Genomic DNA, 21,166 nt, shown 5'->3' on the forward strand with positions numbered 1-21,166 from the left:
TAAAAGCGACAAATCTGTTTGATTGTTCAAGTGGAGCTTCGAATTTTCATGTTTCTTAATTTTTTCGGTAAGATGCACAAGATCTTTTATCCCTCCCTTTGACCATGCATAATCCCCACCGAAAAGAAGACAAGGAAAACAGAAGAGCGCATTCGTGTTATCACATCCACATATCCAGTTATTTCTGTTGTATATATCTTTGTTAAAACGCCTAATGTAAGTTTTGCCACGATTGGTGCCCGAAACTTCGAGTGTTAAATCAGGAAGAGGCCTGCCTTTTTCCTTAATTTGAAGCTTTTCTTCGTAAGTTAATGAAGAGAAAGGTTGTTGTAACAAATGTTTCACGGAAGTCATTTTAAGAATATTGTTTACCTTACAATATTTACCATAAATAATCCCCTGCGAACACACAAATTCACACAAACTCGCACAAAAAATAGCACACAACACTTACACTAAACATCTTGATCAAAAACAAGAGGTTTTGCAGACAAACTTAGAGATGTCTTGCCCTAACCACTACTGATTTTCCCCCACACACAACCCTCGGCTGATAAAATTCAGCATTTTTTTCTTCAAGAAGTAATAAATGGAAGATAAAAGAAAGGGACAACAGAGAGATGTGGCACCGTTGATTTTTAGGTAACAGGGGTCATAAATCTCTAACAAATTTCGCCAAGAACAGCAGGGAGAATTTTGAGGACTTTCCAGATTCTATGAAACAAGTGTCTTTACTCATGTCTACTAGTCGTATCACGTCGTGTGTTTTCGGCTTCTTCGGAAGTATTCGTGAGTTTTGAGCTGCTGGAAGTGCAGCTCTAGTAAATTCTATCTAACAAACAAGGAAAACGTAATACAGTGCGGCTGGTGAAGATTTTGGTCTCAATGCTAAAGCATAGGGTAATCTGTGCACAGCTCTTGCAATATTATTAAGCTTCAGAAGGTGTTTCTAAAAATTCTACGCTATGTAGCATATCCAGCAGTAGAATTTCAGGTCACAGTTAGATCAAATATCATCATTACGTGCTATTACCTTGATTAAATTATGCACAATTTAACTCAATTGAAAATATATTTATTCTATAAAATAGCTGGCAGTTCTGCAGCTCTGCAGCACTTATTGTCAAGCCGCCCCTGCTGCAACATAACTCAGATTTCACTGCAGCAGACATCGTTACAGCTATACAGGGGATATAAGGTCACTCCTACTTCCATGCTTTCCAAAAGCCATTACCGTGGGAACCCGAGTGGCCAAAAGATTTTCTGAAGATGATCATGATACCGACGGCTAAGAAATCGAACCCAGAGAAATGTGAGGATTATAGAACTATTAGTTTCATATCACATGCAGCAAAAATCTTGTTTCGAATGCTGAGAAGGTTGTATGGAAGAACAAATGAAAAAGTTAAGAAGGAACAGTTTAGATTCAGGAAAGGTAAGGGCACAAGAAATGCAATTGGATTATTAAAGGTTTTCGGTAAAAAGTTATAGAAAAAGGGAAAGAGCTATATGTTGAATTTATTGATTTAGAAAACGCTCTTGACCGCATGAATTGGAAATTGTTGTTGGGAGTTCTAATAAGGTTGGGTTGGAATGGAAAGATCGAAGATTCATAATAAACTTATATATATGAATTAGCAATTAAGTGTTAGAATAGGGGAGAAAATGGCGGAACAGTGCAATTGGAAGAGGAGTTCGACCGGGGTACTATCTCTCGCCAACATTATTTAATAACTATCTAGAAGAGATAGCGAAAAAGAGCCTACATGATGAAGACGGTATTTCGGTAGGATGTAGAATCATTAGATGTATACGGTTTGCAGATGATGCGACGCTTGTTGCGGAATCTGAAGAGAAAATCAATAAAATGTTAGAAAACTTGAGGAAGGGCTATGAAGAATATGAGATGAAAATAAATGTTAGACAGAAGTCATAGTGATTGAAACGAAGCGGTCGGTGTCAAATGTAGAAGTAATAGTTGAGACAGTAGAACAAGTGAGTAGTTTCCGATACTTGGGCAGTATTATTAGTGATGATATGAAGTGTAAACGGGAAATAAAAGCAAGGATAGGAATAATAAAAAGAAGCATTAGGAGGAAGAAAAGTATATTTTGTGAGTCCTTGAATAAAAAATTGATTAAAAGGCTCATAAAATGTTTCGCGTGCTGTATTTTACTGTACTGTGTGGCGCAGAAACATAGACATTAAGCCAAAATGATGAAAAACGACTGGAAGCTTTCGAAATGTGGATGTGGAGAAGAATGCTGAGAATTAGTTTGGATCGAGCGGAAAACGAATGAAAGGGTGTTGGAAATTGTAGGGGAGAAAAGAACAGATTTAGACACTATTGAGAAAAGGAAGAGAAACTGGTTGGAGTATTCGCTAAGAAGGAATTGCAACATGGGGAACGTGCTTGAAGGTATGGTGGCAGAAAAGATGGGGAGGAGGCGAATGAGACAACATTTGATGGACAATATGAAAACAGAAAAAATATACGTGAAAACGAAAAGGTTAGCGGAAGACCGTGGAGCATGGAAGCTTTTCAGATCGACAAGTGTCCTGCCAATAATGGCGCAATACCTATAATTATGAGACATCATTGCAACTATACAAGGGATATATTACCCCTCTTGTTTCCAGTTTTCCAAAATCCATTACCATGGGAACTCGATGTGATGAAAGGTACTCTTAAAGAAGTCCAATAACACAGTAATCCATGAGAGTAGTATTTGGATTCTTAACGGGAATATCCTCGAACGGAAAGGCATGGATACCAGTTGCAGCCGCCATGCATCGAAAGAATGCTAGCAATGTTTTGTGACTTGAAGCTTTGTCCTAGTACAGTTCAACATAATGGGTATCGTTGTCATATAATGTCGGTATTCCATTTATGTAAATAAGGGATAGGATATGCTCTTGGTAAATGTTCTTGTCAGTAGCTATTGATTTTAACACTTTTTTTTCGACCTTAAGTATCTTAAGCTTCTTTGTAGCAAACATGAACCTTTCCGAGAGACATATTCTTTGCATTGACGCACAGTTGCAACAGTCTTTTTCATGAAGACGTCTGTAGGTGATGACTCGAACTTTTCCACTGTCACTTGGGTAGATTCATGCTTCGCTCACAGTCACAACAAATTGTCAGTAGTCACCAACTAGGTAGCTCTCAAGCAGCCTTCTGCCGTTGCTTTTTCGCTCCGCGATATATCGTAGTGTGTAAGTGTATGCAAGCTGCCCATGTGCAAGCGTTGAGAACAGTTTGCAGCTACAATTTGTTCCCCGCCACTTATAATCGTTAAGCCGTAACATGCTGTGGTAATGGATTCTCAAAGGTCACCATATCCTAAAATTTCATTAGTATAAGTCTTGTGAGTTTCACTTTGACACCCTCTTTGAATACAATTTCGTTGGTTATATGGATTGTGGAGAAGGCTGCTGACCAGAAAGTTGATGATAGTCCAAAAAGTAATTCTTGAGATTATTTTGTCTTCCGGATAACGAACAAACAGATAGACAAGGTAAATATAGAAAGACGTTTTAGAATATTAAACTCCTTAATACATAATAAGAATGTCAACTTTGAGGATATTTTCCTCGTCACGGAAAGAAAATAGCCAACACATAATTTTCAGAAAAGAACATCAAAAGGAAAAAAAAACTCGATAAAATATTCAGAAGAAAGTACGACTTTCGTTTCATATTGTGGCTCTGCGGTAGACTTCCAAATTACACGAACTCAATATTGAAGCCGGAAGTAGTAGTAAATTATTCTATTACTTCCGGTTTCAATAGAGAGATATTACCGAAGACGGTATCTTTATTTGAGAAGTTGAATCAAATTCTCAAAACAAAATTTGCCGTTATTTATAACCAGTTTTGTTGTATGGAAATTAATGTTGGAACCGGAAAGATTCATTTCCACACTTTTAATTTGAATAAAGGTTAACACGGAGGACATGGAATCTCTTCAAAAAAAAATCACTTCTCGATATTTCTTATCGTTTTCACTTTGATACCTGCCGACAGACAAACGGACGAAATAGCTGTTCTCGTATCAAACACAAAATTAAAATGTAAGAAGTGAAAAATTCCAAAGAATAAATACCAAAATGGAAAACAAATAATAAGAATTACTACAAAAAATAGCAATAAAAATAAACGAAACAAGACAAAAATATATTTTTCAAGAAAAGAAAACGTTAAGAGAATTTTGTTTTAATGCCACGAATAAAAGTAAGAAATACGGTCACTAAAACTATGTTATCCTCAAAAAAGTTGACTAAGGTTTATAGACAATTTTAAACATTCTCTGACGTCTGCATACTTCATACATTCTACAAGAATATGCCGAATACTTAGCAACAACGTATTCCTCAGAGTAAAGATGATTGACTTTATAGACCAAATAGCAATGTATGAGTCGAGAGTGTCCATATAACGTGAAATCATTTCTTGGCGAGAGGTCTATCCCAAGAAATTTTAAAAGACTGTAACGAGAGTGCTACTATACGTACAGTAACGACAATAGTAAACCAGGCTCTATGAGGCACTGGTCACTTTTACCTGCATCTTACAGTAATTTAGTAATCAAACTTTCCATGAACGTCGGCACACCCTGGACGTAAATAGAATATTTAGGTAATATCATTCGAAGTCCACTTTCAGACAATTACAACGTCATTCTGAAATATTTTTAACTTACTGGAATATTCGTTTATTTAACAAATCCATAGCTGTAAGTAACAACATTTATGATAAGATACTGCAGGACTCCACACATGGTTTTCATATGTAGTGTCAGAACTGAAATGCAATTATGCAAATGATGTCTTAGAATACTGTTTTCCAATACATGGTCAAGAAACATGATCAGAATTTTCTAATTTTATCCTTTTATCCTCGCTGAGCCATAAATTTCAGCTACAGTCTTGTAACTAGTAGAACAAAAGCAGTCTGGTACAAGCAACGGAGACAAAAGAATCTTCGCCTCAACGTGAAGAAGACGATATTTTCTGTATTTTTGTTAGTTGGACAGGAATCGAATTTATTTAGCTTTCTCTCAGCGTGGAAGCTTGCTATTTTTTCTAGCCATTTCTGGCCATTTTCAGCTATTGATTTTAGTACCTTTTTGTTTTTCACTGTTAGCAACACTACAAATGTTCTGTTACAGTGCCTTTCACGTTCCCTCAAAAATAATAATCTCAGCTAGATAAATCAGGGATCTTAGAGACCATAGATCTTTCGAAAAAATTCTGTTTGATGTGAGAATAGAGTGTATTGCTTCCAAGGAGGCATGTACTATGCGTATCGCCACGCTGTCCTGGTGGAAATGCACGAAACGTTGATCTACGAAGGACTCGAAGATGTATGCAACATAACGCAATGACTCTCGTCCCGATATAGCGCACCATGCTTTCTCCTTTACATCATGAGAGGTAGTGCGAATATTTGTCGTGGGTTTTCGGCAGACCAATATCGTGTATTTTGCGAATTAACGTGCCCTCCGAGATGAAATCATACCTCATTGTCATAAACTAGGGTTTTGGATCGAGAGAAAACAATCTCTATTTCCTGTCGTATCCATGTGCAATATTGTACACGTCTAGCCTGGTCTGCGTGTTTTACGTCCTACAAAGCCATGATCTTATGGCCTTAGGTTTAAGGTCCTCCATGATGCATTAGCATGCTGTTTCTGACACTTTTGTCTGTTGCGGCAGACGCGTTATGAGCTTACGAGGGAAAGGCGCGATGTCACTCAGAGATAATTGCACCAAACTTGGTGTAGGTAATGGGAATAGAAAAGAACGTGTGGAAGCATTTGTTTCGCAGGCGTTCGAAATCAGAAATAAGAACAATTCTGAAGAAGTATGGCCTGTCAATCACTTATTGATGGGACGTAAACTTTGCTCGCTGTTGCGACCAATGCAAAAGAAGTTAAATAAAGTAGAATGAAAACAAGAAAGAAGTTGAACAGAAAAGGCGCCAATATCCGCCAGTTTGCCCTCGGTCCCACATGTGAATGCCGGAATACTAAATCGTGAATTGCCCTTGCCATTACCCACCTTATCTCTATAAAGAGAAATTGAAATAAAATTTTAAAACAGCAGTCTCATCTGTTCCAGACTGAATGTGTGTGTGTGTGTGTGTTTTTTTAGCATAATTATTTTTTTTAAATACAGTTCCTGGTACTATATATACCGGTTATACTTTCTAATGCTTCTGTTAACAACTGTTTCTTTATCTTAAAAAAAACGGTACGTAACTCACTGTACGGTATATTAAGGTTAACTACGGTATTTTCTAATCCTGTTGAGACCAATTTGGAAGCTAACTTTACGAACATGACATATGTGTAGACAGTGAAGACGTTCTGTTTCATATGTCCTAGGCAAATGAAGTGAAACGCTCACGTTCATTTTGTGTTCACAGTATTGTGAAACATGCGTGAGTTATATCTGGAGCACAGTGTTTGTGAAACATGCGTAGTTATATCTGGAATCTTAAACGCAGTTGTTACAAGGCTTTTTCTGTCCAATACATTCTGCTGCTATCCAGTGGTGAGTAGACAAAATTCAAATATTTCCTTTATCCTTTACGTTAACATAGTTGTGTTAGTAAACAGTCTTATATGTATTGAAACGGTTATTTTTGTTATGGCCGTCCACATTCGTTCTCATTTTAAACATCACTAATCCCGAAATATATATTTAAATTCGCCTCACAAACACACAATATTTTAATTTTGGTGGGTGCCACGTCGTAGATATCAAACATCCATACAAATTAAATCAATCAATGTTGGCGGGCTCAAACATTTAATATTTGTGTACTGACAGCATCTTATAGTGTGAAAAAATACAGCAACTTCATTTCAAACATTTCTCTGGAAAATTTCTGGCTACGCCCATGATTAATTTCTATATATATTTTCTTTATTTTTTAAATATAATTTTATTAAGCTAATTAGTGATACATTCCAATCGGTAACGGCAAGGGCAGAGCCGTTGGTAGATTTAGTATTCTCCTGGTGGGACTGAGAGTGGACATTTTGTCATTTTCTGTTCAGCTCATCTATTCTATTTTCATTCTACTAACTTACCTACTCCTACTTCAAATTTGGTGCAATTATCTCTGAGTGGCATCGCGCCTTTCCCTCGTTAGTAGTGTTCTGCAACATCCGCTGACAAATATCTTTTTCTGCGTCTCGGTCTTTTTTCAACCGTACATTCATGCTCCTTATCAAGCACGGGTACTGTTCGCTCAAACTTCTTTATGAGTTCTTGTATGGATGACCTGGTGAATCATTGTTGAACTCGGCACGTACTTCTTTCAGTGATTTTCCCTGTGAGTATAACAAGTACAGATATTTTTTTTTTTTTATCCCTCTCACGCTTTTCCTCTTTCTGCGTTCAAGGCCAGTGTTTTGTTCACAACTCGCCATGTGAAATACACTAGCTATTTCTAGTTTTTCAACACATATCTTGATCGGTTTATCTTGGTCCACCCTGTATAATATAATCTAAAATTATCTCTGGACTATACGTTGAACGCCATAAAGTAATAAAGCTGGCATAAGTAGTATGAAACATTACGTTCTGTGTTCCACACAATGTAAATCACACTGAAAAAAGTAAATAATAATAATAATAATAATAATAATAATAATAATAATAATAATAATAATAATAATAATAATAATAATAATAAATAAAAATAAAAATAAAAATAAAATAAAAAATGTCACATCAAATTTAGAGTGAGAAAACAATGAACTACTATTCCACTTGACAAAACTATAAACTAAAAGAGTGATATACAAGCTATTGAACTTCGCGAATCTTTCATTGTAGGTGAACTACAAGTATTTCGCTGTGCTTTGTAATATTAAGTAAGGTAAATAAAACCAACAGTTAACTTTGTATATGATTATACGATGTGGCTAAAACTGGAAGAGAAAGATAGAAAAAGAAAAGAAGGAACGTTTAACTTAATTCGACACAATATAACTAAAGAAACTGAAAATATATTTCGAAATTGAGGTCTACTCTTAGGTATCCACGGATCTCATAGGATGAAGCACTGAATTACATTATTCATTAAAAAAGCACTCGTAATTAAAATTCGATACAATGAGTTGTTTATGAAAAATTACAGCTACTTATATTAACAAGAATAGAAATACAAAATTTTAACAGAGTGTATTAAACTAAACTTACTCTCTTAACACTCTTCTGGAATAAACTCGTTATCTGTCCTTGCCTGAGTGTATGTACCAGCTCTCGTGCTGCATGGTGAGGTGAAACTAACTCCACACAATTTATGAAACGGTACAATTTCTGTGTAAGAGAAATAAAACATACGTCACTATAGATACACATTATACAAACATAGTCAACAATTGAATATATGTTCAGGAAAACTTGTACATTAATTAAAATTTTATATTGAAAACATTTTTCAGAACTGACAACAGGCAAATCAGCTATTTCGATAAAATAACCAAGAAAAGTGGGCACTACGTGTTTGTGTACAATATTTCGCTTGACTATGAATAGCGAGAATGTGATAACATTTTGGGGCTTTTAGGTAGAAGAGGGTAGAGCAGTGATGAGAGCAGAATCTAATCACACATTCCTTATTTTCGCTATAATTTAAGCAGTTTAAAAGCAAAGTTAGTGCATTATGCAGTATTCTTTATAGTGTATTGTATTCAGCTACTAGGCGGCACACAGTGGTCGGAATGACGAGAAAACGCGGCGAAACTATTTGCGGGTGTATTGAAAGCGTAGTTTTGTCCATATGGTATTTTTTGAAGTCATATTAGGCCATTTTCGATTGTTCTGCTGTATTGTGAACAAGAATTTAGTGTTGTAAAGGAATCTGCGTGTTTGTGCTGGGTCCCACATTGAAGACTGTTGTGATTGATTTATTATCGATTTATTGATTTTATGCATATTTGTTTTACCAGCGAACAATGATGTGGACGACCTGTTTTTGTTTGTGTTATACGTGTTTTGTGGGCTTTAGCGCATTTTGGAAAAGGACAGAGATCTTTTATTATATGATTATATTACGCTATGAGAAACAAACGTGTTGTGAACTAGTGCTCTGAAGAACCGGTGACCGACTGATTTATCTTTCGCTGAATCAGCATTTTACAATTATGATGTGATTTATGTAACTGTTGTTATTGTTTTGTAATAAATCATGAGAGACACCATCCTGACTCCTCCTACAACCTTTTACCACACCTCTTGTGACATCTGGTACTCGCTTCTAGGCTCACTGGTAATAGTCGCCGAGCCTTGGGCCCGAGCTTAAATAGGACTGAAAACTTCCGCTTTGGGAGGTCGCGGACCAAGAAGAAGAGATTGCTGACGGAGCTGCTGTTGGATTCCTACCAACTGACTGGAGATTGACTTAGGAGAGGACGTCGCCTACGTTGTGAGACCAGAGCCATCGAGAGAGCCAGAGGAGCCGAGCCCGTGGATACCAGCTTCAGAGCCCAGACGAGGAAATGAAGGTATTCCTTTCTGTTTCCTAACCTCCTTCCCACACCCAGTCTCTTTTTTTAAGAAAACATTTTGCTAAATTCATTTTTGATGGTTATGCTTTCTTTTCAAAGGATAGCCGTCCGATCTTAGTACCTGTCTTGAGCTTGAATCCCCATTTCATTCTTCTGACGGCTTGTGTGTAGGTGGAATGTTGGTAGCCTTTTTCTCCCCCTAACATACCCTTTTCATTGTTTATAGTCAGTGATGCGGGTTACCTATGTAGGTGGTGAAAAAAACGTCATTTTCAAAATCAGGTTTACAAATACATCTTGAGTCGTTATGAACAAAAATAGAGCTTGTAGTAATGTTGTTATTAAAATTGCAGAGAAGATCTCGTTATAAACAAGATAAACATGTGTTCGGACAGCAACGAAAAACTACATATAAACATGAAGAGTGAAGTTAACCAAAGTCAGTCTGTATAAGAAACAGTTACAGAAACGAAACTATCTCGCAACACGCATATTTGAAAACAAAACAGTGGGAGTTTTCAATCAAGTACAATAAAAATCACAAAATTCTATTGTGAAATTAATCATTTTCAAAAGTCTCTGGTGCCCAAACAGGAGATTGGCGATGGCTATTTAAAAGTTGTAGCATTTCGTTGGACATATTGTTATGATTTGGAGCATATTGGGTCTGAACGATCAAATTATCGGTCAGACAATGACAAAGGTAAAGTGTATTAAATCTAGGTTTGTATCTTTCGTAGAGAGTTTCGGCACCATTTCTCGTGATATCAGCGGAAGTCTGTTTCGAGATTTCTGAGCTTCCTAACTTAGCATCCCTATTGTGATAGGAGCTATGGGTATAGTAAATCCCCCCAGTGGCCAGACATGTACAGTATGAACTTGGACTACAATTCAGTGTGAGTGGAGAAACCATTCGGCAACACCTTCATCAACTTCAGAAGCACTACAAGTTGGGTCGATGGATCCCACATGATTTGACTCCGGGCCAGAAGGCAACGCGAGCAGTCACCTGTGTTTCTTTGCTGTCTCGTGTGAGGAAAAAGTCACTTCTGAACAGAGTGTTGACATGTGATGAGAAGTGGGTCCCGTACGAAACTCCACGGCGCAATCATCATTGGTTAGCATCCCATGAACCGGTTCCAAAACAGCCGAAACCAGCACTGCACCAAAAGGAGGTCCTCCTGCGTGTTTGGTGACTTGCTTGCGGCATCGTGCATCGGGAACTGCTACCAGCTGGTCAGAGCATCAATGCAACTGTGTACCGTCAGGAGTTGAGCAGTGTTCAAGAAAAACTTAAAAAAAAACTTCTGAATCGCAAAGGTGTCCTCCTGTTACAGAATAACACTAAGCCTCAAGTGGTTAAGATGACCCGGTACACCATTCTACGCCTTGTATGAAAAACACTATTGCATCCGCCATTTTCCCCGGATATTGCACCTTCCGATTATCACCTGTTCCATTCCATGGACGTTCGCCTTAGAGGGCGACAGTTCAAATCCCTAGTAGAGGTGCAAAATGCACTTGATACCTTCTTCGCTTCACGGCCCACCAAGTTCCACCGCGATGGAATCCAAGACCTTGCAGAACGTTGGCAGAAGGTCGTTGATGCTGATGGGGACTATTTTTGATCTTCCTCCTACGTCTTAGGTGACATATCGATGTTCAAAGGTGGTGGGATGGGGACTATTTTTGAACTTTCTTGGTTACCTTTATAATATACTTCTGATGAGTTCAATTTATTATTATTAAAAGCGCGCTTAATAAATTCCAATCTCCTGCACATGCATGGGATTATCGTGTCACTTGCTTATTTAGTAGCAATTATCAGTGTTTGTTAGTAACCATCATGGCTGCGCCCAGTCAAGGTCACACGGTGGGTCCATAGATGATGGATAATGGAAAGTCTCCAAAGAGCGAAAACAAAGAAAGGGAAGAGAGCGAAAATCCATCCCGAACCAAAACTGGCAAAGCAATAACTGAAGGAGTGGATGCTCGTGAAACAGTGGGTGGGGGGGGGGGGGGGCGTAACAATTTGAAGTGCCTAGGGCGCCGAGGAGGTTAAAAAAGGCCCTGCAGCAGTAATGCTCTGTACTACATAAAGTCATTACATTACAAAAACTTATAGGGTTACACTATTACAATTTATATTATTATTATTATTATTATTATTATTATTATTATTATTATTATTATTATTATTATTATTATTATAATTATTATTATTATTATTATTATTATTATTATTATTATTATTATTATTATTATTAAAATATCAAACAAGTGTGTAGCGATGTCCTGGAAGTTCAGTAAAGTGTGTCGTCAACCAAAAAACGTTGAGAACCACTGTCCTATTCTATGAAAGTTTTTGTATTTCCCTGAAATTTTCTTCAATAGTTTTTTTTCTTTCTTGAATGATTGAAAAAAGGATCACGTGTGATTTGCCACGGTTTCGTTTCCTACAACTCGATTTTGGTGTTGTTTGCCACTGTATTCTAATTACAGATTAACCTTATCTCCTAATCGTGAAAATTAACACAAAATCGTCTCATGTGCTACGGGTTGCCAGATGACTATATTAAAACTATCAAACTTATATTTATAAACTGAAGACATACAGGGGCCCATACTACTGGTTTTGTAAATGTTATTATTTTACAAGTTCTAACTCATTTTAAACTCTACTGCTGATTTTTCTAATTTGTCATAATTTTATGGTATATACAGAGGTGTACTCAGCAAGTTTTTCTTAGGTGTACCCATGAATTCTTCAGGAAGGGGGGCGGACTTTTATATACTAGAACGAACCGAAAGTCTTGTTTCAGGACCTGAAAACATTAATAATTTGCCATGCATAGACTATTTACATTATTATTATTATTTACAGTTGAAACATGAATTTTGACACTATAGAAAACTAGAATCACATTTTGAACGAAATATGACATTAAACTATTCATAACAAAATAAAAAATGTTTTAGAAGTTTAGTTGTTTGACTTCGCCTTTATATAAGTGAAAAAATGAAAAAAAAAAAATAAGATCACACTCGAACACTTTTATGAAATAGTGTAGTAATAAAATCGCAATTGTGTGCATGCAATTAGGTAAATAAAAATAACAAAGCTGAGGAGTAATCAATTAGTGACATAGGCAGGAAGTTGACTCGGCTCAAACCCTTTCCCTTTTAGTCCTTTGGTACAGTGATACCGAAATGGATTCTGCTTTCATGTAGTAAGTTCCATTTGTGATCTCCATGTTACAACTTATATATATCACAAATGGAATTTACTACATGAAAGCAGAATATATATATAGCAGCAGAACTATGTATATATATATTAGATAGATATATACCTAGCTAGTTACATAGATAGATATCAGAGGTAGTGAAAGCTGTACAAAATACACACAACCAATGCAGCTCGTCTTATGATGGGATAGCAGAAGTAAACTTGGTGATTAATTATTTTTTTCAAGTTAGAACCATTGATTTTCTTGAATTTTTGGAGGGAAATTTTACACTATACAATTTTAAGGAATTGGATTTTGTGTCCGAAAGATAACTTCTTTGATACTGAAATGAACAGCGTTAAAGCTCTTAAGGTCACCACAGATAAGGATGATGTAAGATGTGTACTTAAAGAGAGCTAAAAGAAATCTAACATTGAGGTTGAGATAGTCTTTAAGAAAAAAAGATGAGAATGAAGTGGAAGACTTTCTTCGATTAACCTGATTGTGGTAGCGGTGGAGCATCTGAATCGCTTCCAGAAGAAACTGAAGAAGAACAATTTAAGAAAAGATTCTATCTCATATGGATTCTCAATATGAAGAAATAAAAAGTATTTCTGCAACTTTTTTAAGCCATTCTCAAAATAAATACTTTGAATGACAGTAAACACAAATGCGTAAGTCAATGTGTGCAGCTAATCTGACCAAGTCAACTGAAAACAAAAGAGCTTCATTTCTTGTTTTCAATGAAATTTATCAGTTGAAGTTACAATTTGTGTTTCTTGAACTTTACATTTTGACTCAGAATTTTCATTACCTTCGTAGTAACTGTCGTTTCAGGCAAGGGAGAGTTTAGTAAATTATCATTAATCAGAAACTATTTCAGAACAAAGAGTTCAACTTCGGTGTCATTTTTCTCGTAATCCATAGATGGATTATTATTATTATTATTATTATTATTATTATTATTATTATTATTATTATTATTATTATTATTATTATTATTATTATTATTATTATTATTATGTATTCTGCCCTTTGGCAGGTCCTGAGACTAATGAGGATTTTTCTTTTAAGTTTAAATTTGGGCCTGGAAATGTTTCTTCTACGTCTCTCGGTCTTAAGCTTTCTCTTTTAACTTCCATTATTTTCTTGTTTTTCAAATCATCGATTAATTGTGTGCTTCCTATTCCTCGTTTTCCTTCCATCTTTCCTTGTATGGCGCCATGAAGAAGACAATTTCTTCGCAAGTTGTGTCCAATCCAATTGTCCTTCCTACGATGCTTTTTTAATGGATCAAAAGATCCAATATATTTCAACCAAAAATATTCTTGTACGCCTTACAGCTGGCTAGTTCTCCGGAGAATTACATATAGTCCAGCCAAACCCAAACCCGAACCTGTTTTAGAGAGAACCGAAACCGGTTTCGGTGGAAAACCGGTTTTTGTGCCCACCACTAACACAAACCATCACTTAACTCAGTATGATGTGCTTATACCATAGAAAACACGAAAGCTCGATTTAGGGGCCGTTCAAAATTTTTGTGGCCCCTGATCGACTATATTTTGTTCAATCAAACATTTCCTTGTACGCCTTATATCTGGAGAACTACATAGAGTGTAGCAAAACCCGAACTATCATTTAACTCAGTATAATGTGCTTATTAAAAAAAAAAAGTCAATTTAGGGGCCACTCCAAAATTTTGTTGTCGCTGATCCTAAAACTAATTATTGGCCAAGATCGGAATCTTTTGATCCATTTTTTGGATTATTCCTAAAATTTTTGTTTTATTTTCTACTTTATGGTCATAGTTACATTACATTTTCTGTCGTGATAGAATTTTGTTTGTTCCCTTTCCTACATGCTTGGTGAGACTCAGTGTCTTTTCACACTATAGCCTACCTGAGGGGAAGATTTAAAAATTACACACAATGCTTTTTTTTTATGCGCGCGGTGAAACGAAGAAAAGAGACTTTTATAGTCTTAGACTCATTTCTTCATTTTATCCACAAATTAATCCCCATTTTGTGCATTTTTGTAAAAGCATTAACTTTACTATTTTTTACTCTTTGTTATAAGATGTTTCCATATTCAATGAGTTCTTAAAGTATGTCGAACTTTCACAATCTCAACCGTAAACTATAAAGATGTTCTATAAAAGTCCGGCCGCTAAGAGCCAAATTTCTATTAAACTATGAACTTTGTGATTAAAAGATGCTGTTTGGTACATAGGTCCTTTGGACCCCCCTGAACATTTTCAGAAGTGGAGACACTCTGAACTCCACTCCGGACCTGCAGAGGGGGAGGTGAGGAGGAATAGGCCCCGCATGCAAATTGGTACTTAGTTATTTACTTTTTATTATTTTCTCGATTATATATTATTGTTCTTTCATAAATTTGTGCTTCAATTCACTCAACAGTCATAGTTAAAGGAAGTGTGCTGTTACTTAAATCTTGTGGGTCTACGATCGAAATCAGGGCTTTCTCATGGGTAAAGGAATAAGTAATAAAGATGTGAGCCAGGAGATGATTGTATTTTCACTATTCAATTTTTTCCTTACGTTCTTATTGGATTGGATTTTCCTTATATAAATTGGAATGGAGTTGACTACCATAACTCCCCTCCCCGTAGCTATGGTTCTGGAGGCTTGTTTGTATAAAGAAAATCGTAAACTCGCAATGCATTAGCTATTGCATCAACACTGTTCATTAGAAATTTCATTCTCTTCAGCATGAAACAAGCTTTCCAAAGGTGCTAGTATTGGGGCACATAACGTACTTGAAGGAAAATCGTGAGAATGTCGAGAAAATTCCCTCCAGAAATCCTTCCCATCAACTTTGAACCCCTCTGGAGTGGCCTCGGATAAAAATACACAATCCACATGTATCTCAAAAAATACTATAAGGGATAAGAAATGACTGTAGGAAGTTTCGTATTGATAGACGGAATAGATATGAGAAAAAAGCTTGTACACCAATACACGCTTTCTTCTTATACCTATCCTGTCTATCAATACAAAACCTGCTATACACATTTCTTATTCCCTATAGTATTTTTCGAAATACATGTGGTTTGTGTGTCTTTATCCGAGGCCACTCCAAAGGGATCCAAAGTTGATGGGAAGGATTTCTGGAGGGAATTTTCTCGACATTCTCCCAATTCTCCCTATTCAAGTACCTTATGGCCAGAATACGTACACTAAGAAAAAAAATTGTAGGTGGAGTACTTAAAAAGTAGGTTACATGTGTAATTTCTGTAATCTTTGGACTTAAAGTACAGCAAACGTATAACTGAAAACGCATGTTTTATAATACGTTTCGTATAAGGGTTCCATCTATACGTACTTTCCGTATGAAACAATATAGGCGGTCAGGATTTCACATACAAATGGACGTATGCAACATATAGCTGAGGAATGTAACGTAAGTATATACATGTGATATACGGAAGACTGTTAACCGTCAGACATCTTGCAACTGCATGATGTTAACATCTAAGGACAGTGCGTATGTAGCATATGGGAACTATATGCTCCATACTGATTTCTGTGCTAAGCACAGGGTTCCATATATTTGTACAGCGGGGGACACTTCTAAATGGTACACCTTAGCCGTAAATCTCCATATGGCTGTACCATTTAGAAGTGTCCCCCGCTGTACAATATACCGCTGTCTGGAGAACGGATTTTCTGTGTAGCACATCTGGAAAGTTTGTTTCATGCTGAAGAGAAGGAACTATAAACGATGACTTTCCAATGAACAGTGTTGATGCAATAGTTATTTCACTGCGAGTCTACGATTTTCTTTACACAAACAGGGTTAATGGGCCCCAGAGACTTACTCCTTTGTTCATGGTACCTAATCTTTTGTGCATGAACATATCTATGTTATGTTTATCGAATGGACTAAGTTTGATTCGGATGTTCGGATGACACGTTCATGTCCGTTCCTTGTCAGATTCTATGAGGAAAACCTTTGACAAGAAAACCCAGAGTATACGAGTAAACACCACGAACAAATTGCAGCCTACAGAGCAAAGTTTATCGAACACGTGGACGATCTCATTTCTGTGTTTGAGTTTTCAGTAAACCCATTTTCTGTGGCATCAGAAGACCTTTTTCGGATCAATGATCGTGTAGTCATGAGAGAAAATGTGGGGTATTTTGTATTGGGTATTGAAAAACAAGGCTGAGAACAAGTTAGAAATTATTGACGATCGCCTAGTCACCCTTTCAAAGAAGATCATGGATACAATAAAATGCAATAAATTCTCTATTTCTGGGAAGACTAATTAGAAAACTACAACTAAGAATATAGCGTTAAAGATGTAGCTGAAAAATGACTGCTCCATTATTTAGCCGTCTCTACATTGCAAACCAGAAAAAAGAGGGAAACTTGGACGACTTTTCCCAGCATGAAAATCAGCTTCTCCCGGCTCTTTGTGTCTATTGACAACCAAGAACATGCAATAAGACCGATCTCCTGAATCTCTTGAAAAAATATGCATCTCCAGAGCTCCCTTCGTCTGAACCTGGTGTAGATGTTAAAATTTTTGATGGCTCTGCTCATGTTCACATGATAAAGTCTGGTGATACAAAAACATTTGAAGAGTATGCCGATGAAAACTTCATTTCATATTTACGAACACAAGGGGAGTATGTAAAGAGATTAGACGTTGTATGGGACACCTTCCGATATGACAGCTTGAAGAAGGGAACCCATGAGAAACGAGGAACCGGCCAGCGATTTCGAGCAACATTGAACGCAACACTACCTAAAAGAAATTACTGGGAGCAAAATTTGAGACTGGGTGACAATAAGACAAGTATTTGAAGTTCTAGGAAGAAAAATAATGACAATCAGTTGTCAAGAGAAATAAACTTACTCCACTCTCGGCATAGAAGTAATTTGCTTTCCAAACCGTAGAGGCCTCTCCCCTATAAATCCCTCTAACCACGAAGTAGATACCAGAATGTTTTTGCAAACTTTCGATGACTGTACACGTAGTCTTAAGAAGATTCTCATCCGTGCAGCGGACACAGATGTAAGCATCATAGTAAGATCCGTACAGCGCATTATAGTATTTGATTATTTCAGGAACTAAATCTTGAAGAACTCTGGCATTATATTAGAACAAAAGAGCATTCCACTCCACAAGATGGCAGCATCTATAGGTCCGGAGAATAGTCGAGCATTTACTGCATTCCATGCTTTAACAGGATGCGATACGGTGTCCTTCAGTGGCGAGGGAAAATTAAAGCCTGTGATGCATGGATTGCCTCCCCTGGAGTTACTGAAAGCTTTCTCAGCTATAGATGTGGAAACCTTGAAGGTAGCATGGAGGAAATACAGAAGTTTGTAATCATCCTATATGGCAAGTCGTCAGTGAAAGCATCTATCAATGACATAAGGAAATATTTATTTACGAAGAAAAGAAAAACAATGAAACAAATACACCAACCTTAGATGCCTTGGTTCTCCACATCAAGAGAGCATGTTTGCAGCCCTAAATATGGGTAGAGTTCCTCATTCCTCTCAAGGACATTCCAAGTCCTTGAGATTGGGGTTGGGAAAAGTTACCCAACGGCTGGAATCCAGTTTGGACACACCATCTTCAATTTCGGAGTCCACTCAGTTCATTGCATGCGCATGCAAGAACGGTTGCTTAGAGTATTGCAAAAAGTGAAAAACAAAATCTTGTGTGTACTAAACTCTGTGTTTGCAATGGTGATTTTGTTTAGTTACCGTGAAGAAAAACTGTAAAATGTATGTTTTGTAGAGAAATGTAGCTCATTGAAGTGTAACTCGTGTAAAAAATGTAGTTTATTGAAGTGTAGTTTGTGTAAAAAATATTTCTGCAGTAAGATAACGATAGTATATTAGTGTGATATGAATAGTACAAGAATCACAAGAAATAAAATATATTATTTTCGGTTTAAAAAATATATTTTATTGAGACAATGATCGTCTTTCTACGGAGAAATCCTATGCGAAAAGGTAAGATTTTTTACTTAAGAATTCTTTCCCTAAGCCTCCATAACCATAGCTGCTGGGGAGGGGGTTATGGTAGTCAACCCCATTCCAATTTGTAAGTTAAATCCAATCCAATAAGAACGTAAGGAAAAATTGAATGGTGAAAATATAATCATCTCCTAGCCCACACCTTTACTACTTACTCTCTCCCCCATGAGAAAGTCCTGGTTATACTCCTAGACCAGCGTTTCCCAACCTTTTTCAACTTGCGGCACACTACAGATGTAACTTGAATTCTCGCGGCACACTATATAGATATTATTATTATTATTATTATTATTATTATTATTATTATTATTATTATTATTATTATTATTATTATTATTATTATAATATTTGTAAACATAAAACACTTTGGTATTTTTTTCTGTGATTACTGATATCTTTTTCACAGACAAGAAAGTTCGATCATTGGTTTCAATCCGTGGTAGATCATTATGCTTATTTATCATTCTAATTTAAAAATAGAAAACAATTACATTGAAATATAGGACTCAGCTCTATAAAAATACACTTTCTCTTTCGAAAATTGTATCCAACCTTTCACTAAGAAGGAAGATCACTAAATAACGAACGAACAAACAAATCTCTTGTACTTTTAAAACACAAATGAGAGTAATTTGTATGCAGGTTTGCTTTCTCGAAATGATTGAATATTATTTTAAAATTTCAAGTTACGAAATAGTCTGCAACGATAAAGAAGCAATAATGGTGATAACAATTATAACAAATACCTTTTTAACATTAAAAATGTACAGAATAGTAACACAGTATGGAACTTAAAATTATAGATTCATAGTAGACGCTCAAAGTAATGTGAAACGCAAATATACATTTTTCCTCACAAATATAATGAGAGACACAATGTCTTGCAATTTAATTGCAATAGAATTAATAATTATGTTTCGATTTCCTCGCGGCACACCAGCGGCCTATTCGCGGCACACCAGTGTGCCGCGGCACACCGGTTGGGAAACGCTGTCCTAGACCCATAAGATTTAAGTAACAGCACACTGCATTTATGCCTATTGAGTGAATTGAAACACAAATTTATGAAAGAACAATATATAATCGAGAAAATAAGAAAAAAGTAAATAACTCAGTAGCAATTTAAGGACAGCTCTATTCCCCGTCTCATATAGCCTCCCTGCTGAACGGGACGTAAAACTTAAAGTCAATCAATCAATCAAGCTCTATTCTCCCTTCTCCTGCCCCTGCAGGTCCGGAGCGGATGTCTCCACTTCTGAAAATGTTCAGGAGGATCAAAAAGACCTACGTACCAAACGGCATTTCTTAATCACAAACTGCATAGTGCTTTCCCTTACCCACCAGAGTATAAGTTATGCTGCACATGCTAACTCCTGAGTATTTGTGGTAGCATAACGAAATATTAAAGGTTACAGTGTGAAATATTGTCCTTATTGTCCATCCCCGTACGGTCCAACTTGGTTTGCCGGTTGTTTGTCAATCTTTTTTATCCTCTGGATACAGATATTCTGCAGACATGACATTAAAATCGGAGAGGTAAATTGAGTGTGTTGATTCTACATCTGAATACTGATTATCTATGGTTCTTTTTGTTCCTTCGATATAAATGTTGTCTAGAGACGACGATGAAAACTGAACGGTAATTTGTGAGTCTGATTCCAAATCTGAAGATCGCGTATTTATATATCTTTTCAATCTCTAGATACAGGTGTTCTAGAAGCATGATATTGAAATAGGGACAGTACACGAGGGTACTGATTCCAAATTTGCAAATCATTTGTAACTAGCTCTTTCCGATCTGTATATACAATTGTTCTCTATAAATTGAATTGACAAATCGAGGATGCAGATTACAAATCTGAAGACCGTTTATCTATAACTCTTTTTTGTTATCAAGTTACAGACGTTCTGTAGATATCTCATTGAAAACGGAATAAGTCGAGCGAGCTGATTCCAAATCTGAGGGCTATTTGTAGATAGCTCTTTTCATTTTCGTGATACAAATATTATATTGTCACTACATAGAAATCGGACAGGAAAATCTAGGATGCTAATTCCAAATCCGAAGACCGCTTATCTATAGCTCTTTCTATTCTCTAGATAAGGATCTTATTACAAGATCTTACTACAAGATTACAAATGGACGTGCACCATAGATCGTGACTTCTAATTTCGAATCTAAAGACAATTTGTAGAAAATTTTTAAGTATATTTTTACTGGAATCTTAAAGTTTTACAAAACATGTTCTAGCAAATGTATAAAAACTAGATTATCGTAAATTAACAATAGCGATAAACGCTAGAGAAACTTGCTTTTACCTAGCTAGACGACGAACGAAGGAAACGAGTGGATTCAGTGAGCAGTGGCAGTAACTTTCTACGGATATCAACG

General features: G+C 36.4%; 1 protein-coding gene across 1 annotated transcript in view; it reads right to left on the reverse strand.

The window, feature by feature from the left end:
- Positions 1-21,166, reverse strand: part of LOC145673167 (uncharacterized) — a 342,278-nt gene that overhangs the window by 23,423 nt on the left and 297,689 nt on the right. Inside the window, exon 7 of the mRNA XM_081742611.1 lies at positions 8,217-8,336. Coding sequence (XP_081598737.1) covers positions 8,217-8,336 — 120 coding nt within the window. The remainder of the gene's footprint in view (positions 1-8,216; positions 8,337-21,166) is intronic.

Source organism: Thermobia domestica, chromosome 16 (assembly GCF_964235325.1).
Source record: "Thermobia domestica chromosome 16, izTheDome1.hap1.1, whole genome shotgun sequence".
Classification (NCBI taxonomy): domain Eukaryota; kingdom Metazoa; phylum Arthropoda; class Insecta; order Zygentoma; family Lepismatidae; genus Thermobia; species Thermobia domestica.